This window comes from Drosophila nasuta, chromosome 3 (assembly GCF_023558535.2).
Source record: "Drosophila nasuta strain 15112-1781.00 chromosome 3, ASM2355853v1, whole genome shotgun sequence".
NCBI lineage: Eukaryota > Metazoa > Arthropoda > Insecta > Diptera > Drosophilidae > Drosophila > Drosophila nasuta.
Window position 1 is genome coordinate 31,746,403 of NC_083457.1, and position 19,544 is coordinate 31,765,946.

General features: G+C 38.8%; 4 protein-coding genes across 15 annotated transcripts; 3 read left to right on the top strand and 1 right to left on the bottom strand.

Moving 5' to 3' along the window:
* The first annotated feature begins 507 nt into the window (after positions 1-507).
* Positions 508-6,074, top strand: LOC132791778 (protein phtf). Its single transcript, XM_060800836.1, has 9 exons — positions 508-796; positions 2,371-2,438; positions 2,505-2,644; positions 2,713-3,196; positions 3,268-4,193; positions 4,587-4,765; positions 4,838-5,058; positions 5,119-5,248; positions 5,315-6,074. The coding sequence occupies exons 2-9, from the start codon at positions 2,413-2,415 to the stop codon at positions 5,798-5,800; spliced, it is 2,592 nt and encodes an 863-aa protein (XP_060656819.1). The 5' UTR covers positions 508-796; positions 2,371-2,412; the 3' UTR covers positions 5,801-6,074.
* Positions 6,075-6,492: 418 nt separating this feature from the next.
* LOC132791779 (probable methylcrotonoyl-CoA carboxylase beta chain, mitochondrial) lies at positions 6,493-8,627 on the top strand. Its single transcript, XM_060800837.1, has 4 exons — positions 6,493-6,630; positions 6,689-6,942; positions 7,002-7,885; positions 7,958-8,627. The coding sequence occupies exons 1-4, from the start codon at positions 6,493-6,495 to the stop codon at positions 8,431-8,433; spliced, it is 1,752 nt and encodes a 583-aa protein (XP_060656820.1). The 3' UTR covers positions 8,434-8,627.
* Positions 8,628-8,946: 319 nt separating this feature from the next.
* On the top strand, positions 8,947-17,748 carry LOC132791780 (microtubule-associated protein RP/EB family member 1). Of its 11 annotated transcripts, none has more exons than XM_060800838.1 (8): positions 8,947-9,090; positions 12,872-13,030; positions 13,128-13,273; positions 14,359-14,764; positions 15,894-16,042; positions 16,111-16,193; positions 16,256-16,328; positions 16,390-17,748. In XM_060800838.1, the coding sequence occupies exons 2-8, from the start codon at positions 12,910-12,912 to the stop codon at positions 16,438-16,440; spliced, it is 1,029 nt and encodes a 342-aa protein (XP_060656821.1). In that variant the 5' UTR covers positions 8,947-9,090; positions 12,872-12,909; the 3' UTR covers positions 16,441-17,748. The 11 variants fall into 11 exon arrangements, with proteins under 11 accessions (XP_060656821.1, XP_060656825.1, XP_060656824.1 ...); XM_060800842.1 differs by having other exon boundaries at positions 15,894-16,030; XM_060800841.1 differs by having other exon boundaries at positions 15,897-16,042.
* LOC132791783 (CDGSH iron-sulfur domain-containing protein 3, mitochondrial) lies at positions 17,036-18,862 on the bottom strand. Of its 2 annotated transcripts, none has more exons than XM_060800851.1 (4): positions 18,727-18,862; positions 18,505-18,664; positions 18,326-18,419; positions 17,036-18,254 (listed from the first exon to the last, which is right to left on the bottom strand). In XM_060800851.1, the coding sequence occupies exons 1-4, from the start codon at positions 18,772-18,774 to the stop codon at positions 18,131-18,133; spliced, it is 426 nt and encodes a 141-aa protein (XP_060656834.1). In that variant the 5' UTR covers positions 18,775-18,862; the 3' UTR covers positions 17,036-18,130. The 2 variants fall into 2 exon arrangements, with proteins under 2 accessions (XP_060656834.1, XP_060656835.1); XM_060800852.1 differs by having other exon boundaries at positions 18,505-18,661; positions 18,727-18,846.
* Between the last annotated feature and the right edge of the window lie 682 nt (positions 18,863-19,544).

Genomic DNA, 19,544 nt, shown 5'->3' on the forward strand with positions numbered 1-19,544 from the left:
CAAAACATGCAAAAGTACCAACATCTGTACACAGTGGCTAAATATACATACAACGAGAACGAAAGTGTAAAGCGTAATTGTGAAATGCTAAAATATCCACAAAATCACAAATCACAACAGCTGCAACCACATGGGCGGCATTGAAGTAAAGCAAAATTGAGACGTATGATTAACAACTGAATATTCCGAAAGTATTGTAAACTTGCTTACAATAAATTCAGCAAGTCAATTGCCACATTATTTCTGATACGAATATGTAATAAATAAAAATTAAGAACAATTACAAAATTAGGTGTCCTTTCCTTCACTTTTTGCTGTACTATTTTTCAACTCAAATAACCGTTATTAAATAACTAGCAAAGAAAAACCAGAACACAAATATCGATAAGAACAGCTGACAAGCAAAATATCGATATGTGAGCAGAGTGACCAAGAACTTGCACATACCAAACTATTCGTGCACCCTTTCCGTTTTTCCTTTGGCAATGTTCGGCCACACATAAACAGTAAACACACAAATCTTCCAAATTTCGCAGAAGGTAGACGTTTTCGTCGTGCTCAATTCTGTAATTCAATTCATTTCGGCCATAAATGCAAGTGCAACACCAACAAAACAACGCTGGTAGGCTGCTAATGCATGCAAAATTTATAGTTTTTTAACTGAAAGTCAAACAAGTGTAGTGTTGGAGCCTCTTTCAACGTGTGTAAACAGCGCGAAAGTGAACTAACTGCGCGCTCCTTCTCACAACAACAAAAAGAAGTGCATAAAATCGATTAGCATTTTGTGAAATTTCAGGTAAATGGCAGATCGATGAATGCAATGTGCATAAATTTCAACATATTTGCATAAATCTAACTACAAAGTGGGCCCCTAGTCATAAAACAAAATTGTTCACCTTGAACTCTATGCCACAAAAACGCCACCAGCAGCAACAGCATCGCAAAGCACTACCAAAGCAAAAAAATAATATAATCAAAGAATTTTGAGATTTTTTTTAGAGAATACACAAAAATGTTGTGTATAACGGCTTGTTGAGAAAGCAGAGACAATCCCCCCACTCATTTGTTTTAACCATTTCGTTGTTGTCTTCAAGCTCTTGAATCGCATATCAATGTGAAGGTGAAAGTTATCAGCTGCTTTAATTGTTTTGGTAGCTGCAACATTTGCATGCATTTACAATGGGGCATATGGGATAGCTTAATACCCTACTATTCACTTGCTAAGTTAGGTTGAAATTGAATTATTTGCAAATTTATTTATACAAACACAAATGCTAAAAAAATTTTTTTGCTTATTAACATTAAAAATGAGTAGTCGATACGCTTTGATTTCTAGGGGATTTTTCCTTTGTTGCGGAAAACTTCTTGTCGTCTAATTGCAGTGCAAAACTTGCACTTCCTTTTTGTTTATTTAAATAAACGTTGCAACCGGCTTAAAGCGAAAACCAGTTTCTTCGATATCAAATCAAATCAGCTGCTCAGCAAGCTGCGCGCATTTGTTGTAAACATTTTCGCCTAACTAGAAGACCGTTTCAGTCTGCAGCGTTCATAAATTAATAAGTGGGAAAGCTACTCAGGAACAGGCTCGACTTTGAGATACCTGATAATTTTTTTGTGTAGGTAATTTATAAAGTGTGACCAAAGTTTTCACTTGACTTTTGCACTCTAAAAAATAACGTTTATCTTTATTATTTGATTGTGGTTATTTAGATTTCTTTAGTAGGAATTCAAAAATGATGTCAGAAAACTATTTTTGGGGAGGACATACAAATTTAATTTGACCTTAGCCGATAAAACTGATCTATATTCTCAGCATATAATAATATGCCACTTTATTAAATTTAAATTTAGTTACATTACTAAATTAAATTTATTTTTATTTAGTCGGTAACCTTTAGTTTGCATTTAAAATTATTATAGCCTATATATTTTTTTAGGAGTACAATAATATATAGAGTGACCAAATCCAGTACTACTTAATTAATATTAATATTTATTATAATCTTATTATGTATACCTTAATTAAATCAAAATATAACTAATTTCGATTATACATTTTAATATGGAGTCTAATTGTCTAAACAAATTGGATCTGCGGGTAACAATAAGAAATATTCTGCCAAACTTTGGTAACTCTGACTTTTATAGTTATTGAGCTCCAGGTGTTTAGATATGCGGGCAGACCGATGAAAATGATCTATCATACCAATATTATAATACACTTCTAATCTTTGGATAGCGGGTATAAAAATGACTAAGAATTCAAGTGTTTAGCACAGCTTTAAATTGCTTAAAGTAATAGACAAGTCGTCAAACGTAATTGTATAACTAATTTAATACCATAATTTTTTTCTTTTGTTGATCTCGCAGCAGGGCGCGTGGCAATTTAGCGTATTTTATGTCACTTTTACTATGAAATTGGATGAAATTGTTGCATGGTAAGCAGTTTTGCAATATCTCACTTTTTACATAGTTTAACTGATTTATGATTCTTCTTTGTGCAGGTACCAGAAAAGAATCGGCACCTATGATAAGCAAGAATGGGAGAAGACCGTCGAACAGCGTATTTTGGATGGCTTCAATAGCGTCAACTTGAAGAACACCAAGCTGAAAACGGAACTGATCGATGTGGATTTGGTGCGAGGTGATTAAACTAATGCACTTTAATAATAGTATTCAATGAGTAATGCTTTATCATTTTTCCTTAAATAGGTTCGACATTTCCGAAAGCAAAGCCCAAGCAAACGCTCCTCACGGTCATTCGCTTGGCCATACTGCGTTACCTGTTGCTGCCACTCTATGCACAATGGTGGGTGAAGCAGACGACACCGAATGCCTTTGGCTTCATACTCTGCTTGTACATCACACAATTGGTCAATTGGGCTATCTACATTATGCACAGCAATCGCATTGCACCGCTCGTCTACGAGCAGCAAGTGAATGCCACATCGACGGCAACGCTTGCCGCCGATAAACAGCAATCTGAAGAGAATGCCGATCTGCTGAGCGCATTGTTAATACCCTGTGCATTAAGTTTGCTGATTAGCCTAATCCACTCGCAGATTGTCGCCACAAATTCATCGTCTGGCGGCAGCACTAAAAGCAAATTGCGTCGCATCTCCATGACAAGTTTCAGCGAGAAAGCGAATGTGCCGCGGGAACAGCAGCGAATGCGACGTCGCAAAAAATACGTGCGGCAAGTTTCAGAGTTGCAAAACAACAAAGCGAATATCTGTATTAATCTATTATTATTATTGTAAACTGCAGTGTGCGACAGCCGGAAGCTGAGCTTTCGCAGCCGAGCAGCAGCAATCATTCGTTGAGTGCGCGACGTGCCAATCTGGCGACCATCAGTGTGGAGCCAACCACAACAACAACAGCAACAACCGAGCTTAAACCCAGTAGTGAAGAATCCTTTGCCACCACAACTGCCATAACCGTGCACCATCAAGCTGCAACTGCGGCGTCTGCCGCTGCTGCTGTTGCTGACAGCACGACACTCCCAGAGCCGCTCTTTGATCTGCGAAAGGTCGGAAGCGTTGCGTCCGACAGTCCGCATAAGAAACGCAATGTCAACTGGCATACGCCAATACAGATTTGTGCCACGTTTGATCAGAATGAGTTGCCATCGTCTAGCATTGAGCTAAGCAATGCGACGCCATCGCCAAGTGGCGCTCGTTTGGAGCCCAATTATCGCACTCGCCGAAGCATTGGCGAAGATGACGGTTTCGAGAGTCTCAATGGCAAAAGTTCCAGTGGTGAGGACAACAATCAGTCGCCCAATGTTGGCGGCAACTCGAATGCTGCAACAACTGCGGCTATCGCACCGCCAAATCAGCTACGTTTGCGTCTCAATGTGAGCAGCACCAGCAGCTCAACGGGCAACAACAACAGTAACAATATCCAGGCAACCGATAAACTTGCACACGAATCAACTAGCAGCTGTGCAGAGTCCGATGAATGCGACGATGCAGACATCATATCAAGTCCAGCTTCAGCTGGCACACAAGAGTGCAACACTTCGGCCACCGATTGGCTGGGCGTCACCACGAATAGCGAGGATTGCAGCTACACCTCGGAGTTGGATCAGTCGGATGGCGGCTACAAGCATCAGCCATGCAGCGACGAAGAGCTGCCCGAGTTGGACATAACACCCACAACCATACTTAATCCGCACAGTAGCTTAGATCGCAGTAAGTAATTGAAAACCTAAATGTTTTTTGCCAACTTGCGTACATTAGATATTTGTTGATTTTGAATGATTTATTTGATTTAATTAAACAAATAGATAGACAATTATTTTAAATCGACTCATTGCACAAAGCAATTGAAATTAATTAATATTAAAATCGGTTATAGGATTCCAATTAGAAAAACTAGAAAATTTTTACCTATTTCCTTTCGGCATTATAGTGAATATTATGTTATACCATACATAACACTTTCCTTTTGCACACAATATAATTCAATTATCTAGAAAATTTATCTTAATATAGTTTTTTTTAGATATATGTTCGTAATCTTTCCTTCCAACATTACATTTATATATACATCGATTTATTCTACTTTATTAACATTTTCCACAGTTAGTTGCACCATTTGGGATCAGCGGGACACAAAGAAAGCACAACTCTCGGTGCTGGAGATTGCTTCGTGCATTATAGAACGCGTCGATTCGCTGGGCGTGACCAACGATTACATTTACATTGGAGTCTTCTTCTCCTTCTTGCTGACTTTGATACCCACCTTCTGTCGACTGTGCGAGGTACGTGCTTCGATTTGTAAAATGTGGCAGCAGTGTAATAAAACAATGATTAAATGCTTTGCTTGCTTATAGATCATCGTTGATGCGGATAAGGGCAGCGAGATTAGCTACTTCTATATGCCGCAGCTGTTGTGGGAGAAGTCATCGTCCTCGTTCTTTACACTCTTGGGCTTTGCCTTTGGAGAGGCGCAATGGGAACGCACCGTGTTGGCCTTGGGCTTCATACAGCGACTGTGCCTCACCCTCATCCTATTCATCATCTTTGCGGTGGCGGAGCGCACCTTTAAGCAGCGGTAATCTTGCAATCTTTTATAATATTGTTTACAATGTAATTAATTTCAATCGCATTTTAGTTTTCTGTATGCCAAACTCTTTTCACATTTGACTTCATCGCGTCGCGCTCGAAAATCGAATCTGCCACACTTTCGGCTCAACAAAGTGCGCAATATCAAGACATGGCTGAGTGTGCGCTCTTATCTTAAGGTAACCAAACATACATATATCCATAACTTAAACCATCTTTAATCCAGTATTTTTGTTACTTTCTAGAAACGCGGTCCACAACGTTCGGTGGATATTATTGTGTCGGCCGCATTTATTGTCACACTCCTGCTGTTGGCCTTTTTGAGCGTGGAGTGGCTAAAGGATTCGGTGCATTTGCACACACATTTAACGCTGGAGGCGCTAATCTGGTCCATTACCATTGGCATCTATTTGCTGCGCTTTATGACGCTCGGCCAGAAGATTCAGCACAAATATCGAAGCGTTTCGGTGCTGATCACCGAACAAATCAATTTGTATTTACAAATTGAGCAGAAACCTAAGAAAAAGGAGGAATTAATGGTCTCAAATAGTGTACTAAAACTGGCAGCCGATCTGCTTAAGGAACTGGAAACGCCATTCAAGATCTCTGGTCTCAGTGCCAATCCATATCTGTTCACAACCATCAAAGTGGTCATCCTATCGGCACTCTCCGGTGTGCTGAGCGAGGTGCTTGGCTTTAAATTGAAGCTACACAAAATTAAGATTAAGTAAAGCCAAAAAAGAAGAAAAAAAATGATGACGATCATCATCAGATCATCAATGTGGTGCTCTGCGGCAATGATGAGGAATGTTATATTTTTGTAGTACAATTTTTTTCGGAATTCTTTAAGGATAAACCAACAACCAACCTACAAAATATCTAAATTATCTACGTATAGTTTTTATATATACAATAACAAGTAATTCAAATTTTAATAGTAATAAATGAAGAGAGCCAACGTTTATGTTTGTCATGTGATTGTTTTAGCCAGTGTTAACTATTTAAATTACAATTCCTACACCTAATGATTATAATAATTAAAATAAAGTCCTATATTTACATAAACACCCACACAGTTATATAAATATTAGCGCGTCATGCACAATCACAATTTGTTGTCGTTTTTGTAGTACTGAATTATTGCGTTATCTACTCACAAGTTCAATTCAAAAAAATAACTGAAAATCGAATACATTTAACAATGCCAAAGAAACGAAGAAAAGCTTTTCAATCAATTTATTTGGCTGGCAACTCTAAGGCTTTTCCGGTAGATGGCGCCACTTTGAAAGACAGCTGATCGCGATATAGATGTGCCCAGAGTTGACGCACACGCCGCCGTGCACAACACACCTGACGTAACAGCAACTTGGCAGCTACTGTGATCGCTCCGCGTAATTCCATTTATTTATCCACCACAATCGACATGCTGAAGTTGCCACTGACCCAATTGCTGCGGCATTCGTTGGCCACACAGCTGATGCGCAGCCAGACGCGTCTGTTGCATGTGGGCGATGCCAATGTGTTGACCAGCGAAGTCGATAAGCAATCTGCCGAGTTCAAGGTATAAACAATTTGCATACAATTTTGCATTTATCGGTAACAAAGTATATCCACTGCAGGACAATGCCAGCGAGATGAGCAAACTGGTCTCACAGCTGCGTAATGTGACCAGCCAGGTGTTGAACGGAGGCGGCGACAAGGCCAATGAACGTCACACGTCCAGGGGCAAATTGTTGGCCAGAGAACGCATAAATCTGTTGCTGGATAAAGGTTCGCCCTTCCTGGAGCTTAGCACTTTGGCTGGCCATGAACTGTACGGCGATGAGGTGGTTAATTCCGGTGGTATTGTCACTGGCGTTGGACGCGTTTGCGGGTAAGCTGATTTCCTTTAGAAGATTAGGGTATTAAGCTAAGCGCATATCTTCCTGACAGTACCGAGTGCGTTGTAGTGGCCAATGATGCCACTGTTAAGGGCGGCAGCTATTATCCTATAACGGTGAAGAAGCACTTGCGTGCTCAGGAGATTGCCCAGGAGAATCGCTTGCCCTGCATTTATCTGGTGGATTCCGGTGGCGCAAATTTGCCACGTCAGGCCGAAGTCTTTCCCGACAAACTGCACTTTGGACGCATCTTCTACAACCAAGCGAACATGTCCGCCCAGGGCATACCACAGATTGCCGTCGTCATGGGCAGCTGCACAGCTGGAGGCGCCTATGTGCCCGCCATGGCCGATGAGAGCATCATTGTGAAGCGCCAGGGCACGATTTTCTTGGCCGGCCCACCGCTAGTCAAGGCAGCGACGGGTGAAGAGGTTTCTGCCGAGGATTTGGGTGGCGCTGATCTTCACTGCAAGACCTCTGGCGTCACCGATCACTATGCGCTGGACGATGAGCATGCTCTCTACTTGGCACGCCAAGTGGTCAGCAATTTGAATCTGCCAGCGACCAACAACTACAACGATCAGTTGCTGCAATCGAGTCAGCAGAACTTCCGCATTACCACGTCGAGTGAAGCTGCTGTGGAGGAACCTGTCTACGATCCACGTGAACTGTATGGTATTGTAGGTCCTAATCTGACCAAGAGCTTCGATGTGCGTGAGGTGATCGCTCGCATTGTCGATGGTAGTCGCTTCACCGAGTTCAAGAAGCTATATGGAGAGACTTTGGTCTGTGGCTTTGCCAAGCTCTATGGACGCACTGTGGGTATTGTGGGTAACAATGGTGTCCTCTTCTCGGAGAGTGCGCTTAAGGGTGCCCACTTTATTCAGCTGTGTGCGCAGCGTAAGATTCCTTTGGTCTTCCTGCAGAATATTACAGGTGAGTTAAAGATATTTAGTCGCCTTTCATAATTTATAAAACTAACCTTTCTTGCCTTGTCTTCCTCACCAGGTTTTATGGTGGGTCGTGACGCGGAAGCCAACGGTATTGCCAAGAATGGCGCAAAGATGGTAACAGCGGTTGCTTGTGCCAATGTGCCTAAGTTTACGGTCATCATTGGCGGCTCCTATGGCGCTGGTAACTATGGCATGTGTGGACGCGCCTATTCCCCTCGATTCCTTTATATGTGGCCCAATTCCCGCATCTCGGTGATGGGTGGCACCCAGGCGGCCAATGTGTTGGCTCAGATCACAGAGGATCAACGCAAGCGAGCTGGCAAGGAATTCACCGAAGCCGAGGCCCAAAAGATTAAGACCCCCATTGTGGAGATGTTTGAGAAAGAGGGATCCCCATACTATAGCACTGCTCGCCTCTGGGATGATGGCATCATTGATCCGGCTAACACTCGCCAAGTGTTGGGACTCAGCTTGAAGGCGGCTCTGAATAATGCTGGACACGATACCAAGTTTGGTGTCTTCCGCATGTAAAGTGAAGGTGATTTGTTTTCGGAGATTCTGTGCATTTGTGAGCATTTAATGTTCAAACTGTTGAAACTATTGCATTTATTAGTGTTAAGCGAAATGTTGTTTATGTGCATTTATGTCATTACTTTAAACAAATTTAAGGGCGTGGCCCACAAAGCTTTTTAAATAAATATACAAACGTAATTGAACATTTAAAATACCATCACTAAATTTCGATCTGCGATAGTTCAGCAAAGGAAGGACGCTATTAACAGCGTGTTAACATAACCTCTGCATACATTTCCTCTGAAGTATAATACTGGCAAGTATAAATTCTTTAACAAGTTTGTAATCTTGATTAGTAAACAAATTTTGTTTGCATTTTATATATACATTTTTTTTATATCTTAAAAAAAAAACAAGCTATACTAAATATTTTGTGTAGAAAAATGGTTCATCACTAACAAAGTGTTACCAAGCTAATGACAATAAAATTGGTATATTTTTCGGCGCAGTATATTCTAAAATTGAACTTGTGGTCACGCTGTTTAGCAGTCGAAAACACTACGTGAAAACGGTTCGTCATAGAATTTGGGATTCCTTTGTCATTAAAAATATTGTCGAAATAATAAAAGTACGGCTTAAATTAAATCAAAGAATTAAGTTAAATCGAATAAGTAGGTGAGTGCATACATACCAGTCAAAACACTAGCGGCATTTTGCAAAATACCTTGCTACTCAAGTGTATGTGTATAAAGCGTGTGTGTGTGTGAATTGGTGAATGTTGCGGCTGCGGCGGCTCTTTTTTTTGCTCGCTTCATCATCTCTCTTGAGTGTGTGTGCATGGCAAAATCTAGAAGTAGCGTCAGCAGAAAAGAAAGTTCAACGGCAAGCACACACCCAAAAAAAAGAAAGAAATGTGAGAGTTGTGCCGTGTAGAACGCACATATGTGATGGATTTTAAAATAGCCTTGCCGAAAACTTCAAGTGCACACAACACTTGAGCGCAAAGTAGGAGAAAAGAAATATCTGTACATGCTGCGCAAATAGTGCATCAGTGTGTGTGTGTGTTGTCTCTCTCGCTCTCACTCTACGTGTGTGTGTGTGTGTTGTGCACGCATATTTAAATGTCGCCCGTGTGTTGCAGGCGTCTGTCTTTAGTTTGCGAGTGTGCGCCCAAAAATAAAATAAGTGTGTTGCGTGTGTGTGTTTGGCTTCTTGCAACAGGAACAGCCATAAAAATTCCACTGCCGCATTGCAATTACAAACCATTAACCATCAGCCAGTCCGTCAATCAGTCAATTTGTCATTCTTTTTTGTGTCTAAGCTGCCGTGTCAATTCCTCCACAGCGAATTGCATTTTATTTGCTCTTCTAGGGTTACCACCATGTTTCCTTGCATTTCCTGTCCCTGTCTCGGGGCTCAGGTGCTTTGGGTTTCGCATTTCTGTTTGATTTCTTTGCGGGTCAATTCCAATTATCTGGCATGACGTCATCGGCTTGTATGACAACTCTTCGTTGGGGTTTCTAGTTGCTTTGCTGCTTCTCTCAACCCCCGCACATTGTTGTGGTGTCCAATCAACAGCTGCATGTGTATGCGTGTGTGTGAATTACTGATAGGTGTTCAGTCGCCTAATAACCAAAGCATACGCCTTTTGGCTTTTAGCTGGCTACTATTTATTATTTTTATTTTTTACTGGCTTTATTAAAATTGCTGAGCCAGCGAGGCGGACGCTCAACACATGCCGGTTTACTCACACACACACACACACACACACACACACACGTACGTACGTACATAGCACGCCTACATGCAAACATAAGCGTGCGTACGTGTGTGTGTGATATGCAGCTCTTAATTTTGCTAACATTAGCGCAATATCGATATGAGCGATGTCGATAACCTTGATGGCCCATTTCGATAAATCTATCGGACAATTTGAGAATTTTGCCGCAAAAATTAAAATAACATTTGCATCGTCAGTTTTTGATGAGTGTGGTGTTTAGCTCTTGGATTCCTGTGCTAGTCGCGCTTAATTAGTTTGCCGCTTGCCGCAAACTTCCGCTGCACATGAGTACGATATAAATCAGGGGCAAACGCCCCCGCATAGAGCACACACAACAATAACAAAAACACTAATCATGAGCCATCGACATGGCAAACAAAACAAATCCCTCGGTAATGAGTTTTCAACTTGTTGTATTTGGGGCAGCTTTGTGCTGTGCTTGTGCCATAGTTGGCGCACTTCAATCAATAAAACAACAACAACGGCAATTGCTGCAACAATACGGAACAGTAGAGAAGAAAATAACTCGCATTTGTATGTAAGTTCCGGCAGTGCCCCCAACTTGAGTTTACAACACAGCCCGCCCTTTTTATACATTTTTTTTTTTGTTGGGTTCAATGCACTTGCCACTAAGCTACAACGTGGCAAAACTTTACACACACTATTACACTCGCATGCTGTGTGTGTGTGAGAGTGCTGTGGCCTGATATTTATAGGCACATTTCGGCGGCGTCTCCCCGAATAAAAAAATGCCGGCTAATACCAATTTTGTTGCTGTTGTTGTTCTCGCTGCGTTTATCAACGTGTGTTTTTTGTGTGGTATTGGTCATGTTTTTAGCTCTTGATAATGCCAAATAGTTAAAGCTAAAAGCGCTGACGCAGCTGGCTGCAATGACTAAGAGGAGACGTCGCCGCTGACGCTGCTGGTGCTGCTGCTACAGCTCAAGAAGCTTCAACTGCAAAGCAAAGCAGAGCAGAGCGGCAGCGAAGCGTTGACAACCCGCCCAGCATCGAGGCACACAACACAGCAAACAGCCACAGTCCAAGTTCATTGTTCGTTGGCTCCACAGTCTTAGTCTCAGTCTCGCACGGATTGCGCCGCTATCGCCTCACACACACTCAAACACACAGAGTTGTGTGTGCGTTACTCTCTTGCAGTTCATTTTATTTTCTTGTGTTTTCACTTCATTTTTCATTCCGATATTAATTTTTTCTTGATTGTGTCTCGTCGTCTTGCATTTTACGCTTTCGTAAGTTTACTTCAATTCGCAATCGTCGCCCACTTAAAGTTCTGCTCCAAAAATGTGCGATAAATTCAAGCTGATCACCCTTGAAGTTCATTCATAAAATATTGTCTTAAGTGTTCATAAATTGTGATCTAAATTTCTTAATAACTATTGAACTAATTATTATCATGTGTGATTGTTTAAAAGAAAGATGTTCCATCTTTTAATATCTAAATTGGAAAATTTAGCGAAAACATAAAGAAATAAAAAAGATTGTCCATGTGTCATTCACTTTAATTTATATCCAAAAGTTGAACAGAAGTGTGTGTGTCTCTATTATCAATTTTTACTTTAAACTGTATTTAAAAAACAGCTTTTTAAGAAAGTATAATAAAATTGAGGTAGAAAATAAATTGTAAGGAATAATAGTGAAAATAGTGATAATACTATTTTATTTCTCTTTTTTTTTATTAAGTTAAGATTCTCTTTAATTATTAAATTCAGTATTTTTCTATAAAGGCAGTGCCCCAAAGTTTCGCCGCTAATCCTGACTATTAATTAGTCATTGAGCTGACAAATTCCTTTGTTATAGAGTATATAATTAGGATTAACATTTTTCAAAAATAATTGCGTAAGCTGACTAATTTTTCAAGGCATTACGCATTAGAAGCTCTGAATCAATCAGACGCTAAAAATAGATTAATACCATTAAGATTGATCAATCAAACATATTCAATCATCTGAAGCTATAAACACTAATTTATTATCATTTATCTTGAAATCTCGTTCATGATAAGCAGTCGTCGTGTAAACATTGTCATTTCAGTCTAGTATGATAATCTTGTAGTTGTTTTTGAGTGAAGCATTTGCATACGTATATTTTTTTTGTGACGTGTGGGTGTCTTTCATAAGTATGCTTTTTCCGCTCAATCATTTGTTTGTGTAACAAAAATTTGAAAAAAAGTATCAAATTGTAATCAGAGTCTAGAAGAAATCTTAAATAGTAGTTAGGTAAGTGTAAAGAAAGAAGAAATAATAGAAAAAACAGACACCAATCGATGGTCAATGTGATGGCAATTAAGCCAAAACCATTTGCCAAACAAGCAAAAACAATTAAAGTGGGAAAAGTCGCGGACAACAAGTTGCATGTGTTGCAAACTCTCGTGCCGCATGCCACATGCCGCACATACGCTAGTTATTGCATTCAATTGTTTGCTTTTTTCTATTTCTATTTGTGTTTTTGTTTTTATTTTTGTGTTTTTTGTGTGATTATCGTGATCTTGATATTGAGAGGCACGCACATGTGCGACGCTTGAATGAACAGTGCAAGAAACGAAACGATATTAAACAATTATGGAGCTGAGCGTAATTAACAACAATTTGCCACTCCCACACACCTCTTTGCCATATTTGAATGGATAATAATTAAAACGGTTTTTCATTTCCACAGCAAACTAGAAAGCAGGCTACAAAGACATCATCCTCATCATGGCTGTTAATGTATACTCCACAAATGTGACGTCAGAGAATTTGTCACGTCATGACATGTTGGCTTGGGTTAACGATTGCCTGCAATCGCAATTCACCAAAATTGAGGAACTATGCACGGGTAAGTTGCTGGTTGTCTCTGTCTGTCACCTTTGTTGAAATTGATCAATTCCATAGATTGAACCATATTATTTATGCTGTTTATCCGCCATATTTAGGTGCCGCTTACTGTCAGTTCATGGACATGTTGTTCCCAAATTCAGTGCCCGTCAAGCGTGTCAAATTCCGTACGAATCTGGAGCATGAATACATACAGAACTTTAAGATCTTGCAGGCGGGCTTCAAAAAGATGTCGGTCGATAAGGTAATTTCTACGATCTGCATTTATTTCTCCCTCCCCCCGAAAAACGATAAAAATAAGAAACCCCCCAACCCCTTTATGAATGCATCAATTCGATTGCGTATTTCTTCCAATTCAATTTTAATTGTCTTATTTTCAAAGTTTAAAATTAACAACACAAGTTGCACACTTACATGATTAATTAATTAATTTGTTTATTAGCTCAGCTCAGCGCTGTGTGTGTTGCGTTTGAGGCTCGTATCAATTGTTTATTTGACTGCATTTTTATTAAATTTTGAATTTTTAATGGCATAGAAATTTGTTATAGGAATAATTCTGTCTGATTTTGTTGAAAACTCATTACTATTCAACTTTTTTAACCTAAATTATACTTAGTCCACAATGGCAAAGAATTTAAAATTTCAATTAAAGTTATATTATTTTAAAAAAAATAATCAAATAAATATAACCAAAAAAACAAAAAATAATATAATGATAAAAAAGAATTATATTATACATCTTACAATAAAAATAATAAGTAAGTAATAATAACGAGTCGTCAAAAATTTAGTTCACTGAAGATATCAAGCAAAAAAAACGATCTATATGTTCATAAACTTTATTATGTTTATCAGTAATAAGACGTAAATTCCATATAATCGATCTATAAAAATCCATTTACAATTTTAATAAATTGGTTGTCTATTTGCTTTGTAGTTATAGTGATATAATCTAGAAAACTTATTGTAGTTGTAAATGTTTCCTTAGGGAACTTGTTCCTCCACTATTTTTCATCCTTATGAAGCCATTGAAACTGCATAATTTCATAATTTCCAGTCAAGTTTTAGTTGAAATTGTTTTGATGAATATAAATGAAAAATTTTTTAGGGGCAAAAACTGGGTGCAAAGAACAAGTACTAAACAAAAACAAATCAGTTTTATTGTACACTTGATAAACTTGCAACCTCTTGAATATTATGTGTGTAATTAACTGACATTTCCGTTACAACTACTCAACCCAAAAACAACAAAACGAAACGAAACGAAACGAATGTGTGCTGGCAAACCACAACAACAACAACCACAACAACAAACATACAACAAAACAGATAATTCCCGTTGACAAGCTTATTAAGGGACGTTTCCAAGACAATTTTGAGTTTCTGCAATGGTTCAAGAAGTTTTTCGATGCCAATTATGATGGACGCGATTATGATCCATTGTCGCAACGCGGTGGCATCAAGCTGGGCTCTGCTTGTGGCGGCAGTGGCAGTCATGCTGGCAGCGGCGGCGGCAGTAGCAACAATGATCTTCATCTGATGCATCGTCGTCCCCAGCACAGCACACTTCAGCAACATCATCATCCACAGCAGCAGCAGCAGCCGCATCATAATGGACGAAATGCAGCAACATTGCGCAACCATCAGATCGGTATGGGATCGTCGAAGAATAATATTACAAAAGCATTTGAATTTGTTGGTGATGAGAACGAAGCTGGTGACGGTGATAGTCGCTGTACGCGTGTGAATTTTCTTTTTTGTTTATTTTGTATATCATTTAATAACTATTCTGTGTGTTGGGCCCAACAACAAAAACGAACGTGAAGCGCGAGTCGAGGCAACAAAAACAAAAACTAAAACAACATACGCCCTGGAATATACAATTGTGCACCCAAAGCAACAACAAATATGAAAATAAAACCACAAAGCACACACACACAAACACACGACACATCCCAGCACAACAACCACACACACACACACATAGAGGATTACGCACCTACACACACACACTCCCAAGCACAACACACGCATCGTCTTGAGTTTGTTTGTTTAGTTTCTTGTCCTTTTGTTTCGTTGTGTGCACATTTAACTATCATAATAATTATTCCTTTTTTTTAAACTCCCTCTCTTATTTTTACAACCGCATCTTGGTTAATTGTTTTTTTTTTTTCTTCATCACAACAAAATGAAAGTAAAATCGAACACTGCATATTATTCTCTTGTTCTACTTTTCCACACATTTTACTTTTAGATAATACCCATTGACAAATTGATAAAAGGTCGCTTCCAAGATAATTTCGAATTTTTGCAATGGTTCAAAAAGTTCTTCGATGCCAATTACGATGGCAGAGATTACGATGCCAGCGGCGTACGCGAAGGTGCACCCATGGGCTTTGGCTCCGGTGCCGTCAAATCTCTGCCAGGCACAAGCAGCGGCGGCGTTGCCAGCTCCTACAAGCGTGTGACAACGGCGACATCGACACGACCAGCAGCGACACCAGCCTCAAAGCCCAGTAGGTTCTCTTGGTTTTGGTTTCTCCAGTTTGCAGTTCCCTTACCTCCCTCTCTCCCTCCCCCAAACTAACTCCTCCTCAAAACATCATCTCTACCATTATCATTGAGCATATCTTTGTATATACATACTTTACATGACATCTATGATTTAACAAAACTGAATGCACTAAACAGAAATACAAACAAACCGCGAAACACCCACAAAATGATCTTATTTAGAGCGCCATTTGACGTGCTTCACGTTTGTTAAATAATATACATTGTTGTATACTTGTGTATATTCCATTTGTAAAATATCGAGTGCCAAAATTAACGTTGATTCTCTCGCTTTCTATCCAATATCCAAGCAGTCTCTAAGGTGCCGCCACGCACAACCAATTCAACGCCGCCAAATCGATTGGTAGCTGGTAATACGGGCGCAGTGAAGAAGAACGATGCAGCCGGCGCGGCATCCAATCATCAGATCGAGGAGCTGTCAAATCAGGTGCGTCCAGAGGTACTTCATCTACACCCTTATGCATCTTTGTTACGATCTGTGTTTGTTCATATCGCCCCTGCCCTTAGGTCATGGATATGCGTTTGAATTTGGAGGGTTTGGAAAAGGAACGCGATTTCTACTTCTCTAAGCTGCGCGACATTGAAATTCTGTAAGTGAAATCTACGATCCTATGAAGAATCCTATATTAATCGTATTTTCATTGCACAACAGTTGCCAGGAAGCGGATGATGCTGATCCAGCTCAGTTGATTCAAAAGATTTTGGACATACTCTATGCAACTGAGGTAAGCGAGAGAGTTTATGTAATGCGACAACTTGCATAATCAATGTGTTTTGACACCACAGGATGGCTTTGCGCCACCAGACGATGCACCACCAGAGGACGAAGAGTACTAAAGGGGCGCAGCAGCAACAGCAGAAGCGACAGCAACAGCCAACAGCGACAACATCCAGCCAAGAGCAACTGTTTGCTGCATACTACACACATATTCAAAACAAACACAAAAAGAAGCAACGGATTACATTTAAGTCAAAAATCTACACTAAACAATACTACTACAGAAGCAACAACTACAACAAGGAACCAATTAACCAACGAACAGTTATAATACACAACACAATAGGAGGAGGGTTTGGGATATACCATATACATATAGATTCCTACACGTTATTAATGAAACCAACAGCAGCAGCAGCATATACATTCATATGTACATTAGTTGGCAGCAGATTGTAACAAAGAAAAAACAAAACACAACACAACAAATCGCATCAATATTCGGGTCTAAAACACAATATCAAAATCTATCAAAATTTCTATTTAACTTTCATGTGTTTACCGCAAGTAAGATATCTAAATGGCAAACAACAGCATCTGATTGAACATGAAATAATTGTATTACACATTTTAGTTAACATAAAATGCGATAAAACTGCTCAATTTTCGTTTTCAAAGACCAAAAGCTGTGTGTGTTATGTTGTGTGCTCCCTGTAATTATAATACAATATTCACAAGTAATAAGCACAGACGATTAATGTCTTTAGAAATTCATGTTCATTCGCTTGCTGTTTTTGCTGTTTAGTTCGAAAGACAAAAGGTAAAATTTTCATAATTTTCTTTTTGACATTTTGTATCTAAATTCATTTGTTGTGTGGGTAAACGTAATAAAAAGAAAGCAAACAAGAACACAAATGCTAGTACTCTGAGAGAGAAATTGTTTATATGATGAGACGTTTATAAATTAGTTTATCCCTGTATCGTATATTGTACGATTGATGTAGAAAAGCAAACACAAAAAAATATGAATTTAATAATTTTAAATAACAATTCAATCCTCGTAATCGTTTTGAGTGTTGTTATATGTGGTAAACAGTCCCGAAAGTTGTGTACACATTGTGAAGTACTCGTAGTGATGATGCATGGGGAATGCTGAGATGAGATAGGATCGGATGAGATATGATATAATATGGCATTTGCATTCATAATATAATAATACTATTTGATTTCTTTTGAATTTCTTTCAATTTCATTAACAAAAAGCAAACAAAACAAATGCAAACGAGCATTATATTATGAAGATAGTAGTATTTAAGCCATTTTTGCTCTCAATTCTTTTTAGTTCTATATTTATGTGTAAAAAAAAACAATCTGAACGTTAAAAAATTTAAATAAAAACAAACGCAACTTTCTAATTTCTAAACCAATTAACTTTCGTTTATTATTTATTTGTTGGGTTGGATCACACATTTTTAATTTCTTTTTATTAATAATTTTGCAAAACGCTGTAAATATTTTGTTGATGCTTGTGAAATTGCAAAGTGCAATTGATATAAAAAGAGTAATACATTTAATGTATATTATTATTGGGCCTACTACATAAATCATAAGCATTTCAAATGAATTGTGTACGTGTATAAAAATAACGTTCTATATAATCAAGAATCTAGATAATAATAAAAACGAAACAAAAATGTGTTGCTTGATTCAAAAAATTTGTTGCTTCTTCATGCATTTCTTTCATTTCTTCATAAAAATACATAAATTTACAAAAAATGCCTTTTAGTTTAATAACAGCTAAAGTGAGAATTATTTAACGGCTGCCTGAATTTCCGGCTGCTTGTGGGTGCCATCGCAGAAGGGACGATGCGTCGTCTGTTTGCAGTTGCACAGCCAATAATCGCCGGTCTTTTCCACCTTAAAGCGAATAGGCCTAAAAAAGACAACGGTGCGTATGCGCGATTACTGTGAATATCCGTATTTTAGTCTTCCTTGTATGCTTACCTTAGCTTTATCTTGAGGAATTCGTTTTTGTGCATGCCATCGCACAGTGGCTGCGACTTGGACTTGCCACACAAACACCAGCTGTAGGTTTTATCTATGGAGTTGCAACACATGTGTGTGATTATGTAAACGCCATTTGTAATTGATTAGAGCGCGATCTTTCGACTGATGGTGCTTACCTTTGTCCAGATGGAGCTTAAATGGCCGCTTGTCAAATATGGCGCCATTCTCTTTTTGCAAATTTGCCGTTTGCTTATCCTCGAGCAAATTTTTAGGCACAGTTTTTACTGTGGCAGTTGCATCGCCGCTTGATTTGGCACTGCTACTGTAGCTTAGCTGCTGCAAGTAATCTGTATGAGTTGCATGTGTATGACAAATAGTACTTTAAGTAATTAATATACCTTCAATAACTGCGGCACCTGCAGATTCCGTCTTAATATAACCGACATTGTTTATGGAGTAATTTCACAAATCGCGTAGTCGTTACAATGAAATGCCGATGCGAACAGCTGTTTGCCAGTGTGTCCCTAATGAAAACAATAAAGCGATGGTCACTCTACAGTGAGCACATACCAATTAAAAATGTGCACTATTAATATACTAAAAATCAAAAAGCTTACAACGAACGTCTGTCTCTTAGTACATTTTTAGTTTAGTATTGATTAAGTCTAGTATTTTTGATCGCAGTTGATTAGCGATAGTTATCAAGGCCGCCGTAGAAACGTTGGGGGCGCTCAGATGATTTCACAATGAACTACAAATCTATTAACTGATAAGAAAGACACTTCAATTCGTAGGCGACGAAAAAAAAAATGAAAAATGACAGCAGATATGATTTCATTGCGATGCGCGTCTAGAATACGCGACTATTATAGAGAGAAGTAAAGCGTAGTCATTGCATTAGTTTTGTTAACTTGTGCGCTTTATCGCCGCCGGCAATCATTAGCACTGAAATGAAAATATAGCGTTGTACATTTTGCTAGTTTCTTTACGTAAGATACTCAAAAAGATAAGATGCGAACTGACTTAGCATTTATCAAGCGACCCCATTAATAGGCTGATTAGCCTGCTTCACATATTGTATGTATGTATGTATAATATGTGGTGTTTACTAAAATATACTAAGCAAGCGTTTAAAAAATACGATATCCACTTTTAAAATATACTAAACTCGAAATTTAAAATAAAAATACAATTTTTAGTATTTATTGAATTACTC

Coding starts and splice junctions, on each gene's coding strand:
- LOC132791779 (XM_060800837.1), top strand. CDS start 6,493: ATGCTGAAGTTGCCACTGACCCAATTGCTGCGGCATTCGTTGGCCACA. Junction 6,631..6,688: donor AGCAATCTGCCGAGTTCAAG/GTATAAACAATT, acceptor TATCCACTGCAG/GACAATGCCAGCGAGATGAG. Junction 7,886..7,957: donor CTTCCTGCAGAATATTACAG/GTGAGTTAAAGA, acceptor CTTCCTCACCAG/GTTTTATGGTGGGTCGTGAC.
- LOC132791778 (XM_060800836.1), top strand. CDS start 2,413: ATGAAATTGGATGAAATTGTTGCATG. Junction 2,645..2,712: donor CGATGTGGATTTGGTGCGAG/GTGATTAAACTA, acceptor TTCCTTAAATAG/GTTCGACATTTCCGAAAGCA. Junction 5,059..5,118: donor GAGCGCACCTTTAAGCAGCG/GTAATCTTGCAA, acceptor ATCGCATTTTAG/TTTTCTGTATGCCAAACTCT.
- LOC132791780 (XM_060800838.1), top strand. CDS start 12,910: ATGGCTGTTAATGTATACTCCACAAATGTGACGTCAGAGAATTTGTCA. Junction 13,031..13,127: donor AATTGAGGAACTATGCACGG/GTAAGTTGCTGG, acceptor CGCCATATTTAG/GTGCCGCTTACTGTCAGTTC. Junction 16,329..16,389: donor ACATACTCTATGCAACTGAG/GTAAGCGAGAGA, acceptor TTGACACCACAG/GATGGCTTTGCGCCACCAGA.
- LOC132791783 (XM_060800851.1), bottom strand. CDS start 18,774: ATGTCGGTTATATTAAGACGGAATCTGCAGGTGCCGCAGTTATTGAAG. Junction 18,420..18,504: donor TAAGCTCCATCTGGACAAAG/GTAAGCACCATC, acceptor GCAACTCCATAG/ATAAAACCTACAGCTGGTGT. Junction 18,255..18,325: donor TTCCTCAAGATAAAGCTAAG/GTAAGCATACAA, acceptor TGTCTTTTTTAG/GCCTATTCGCTTTAAGGTGG.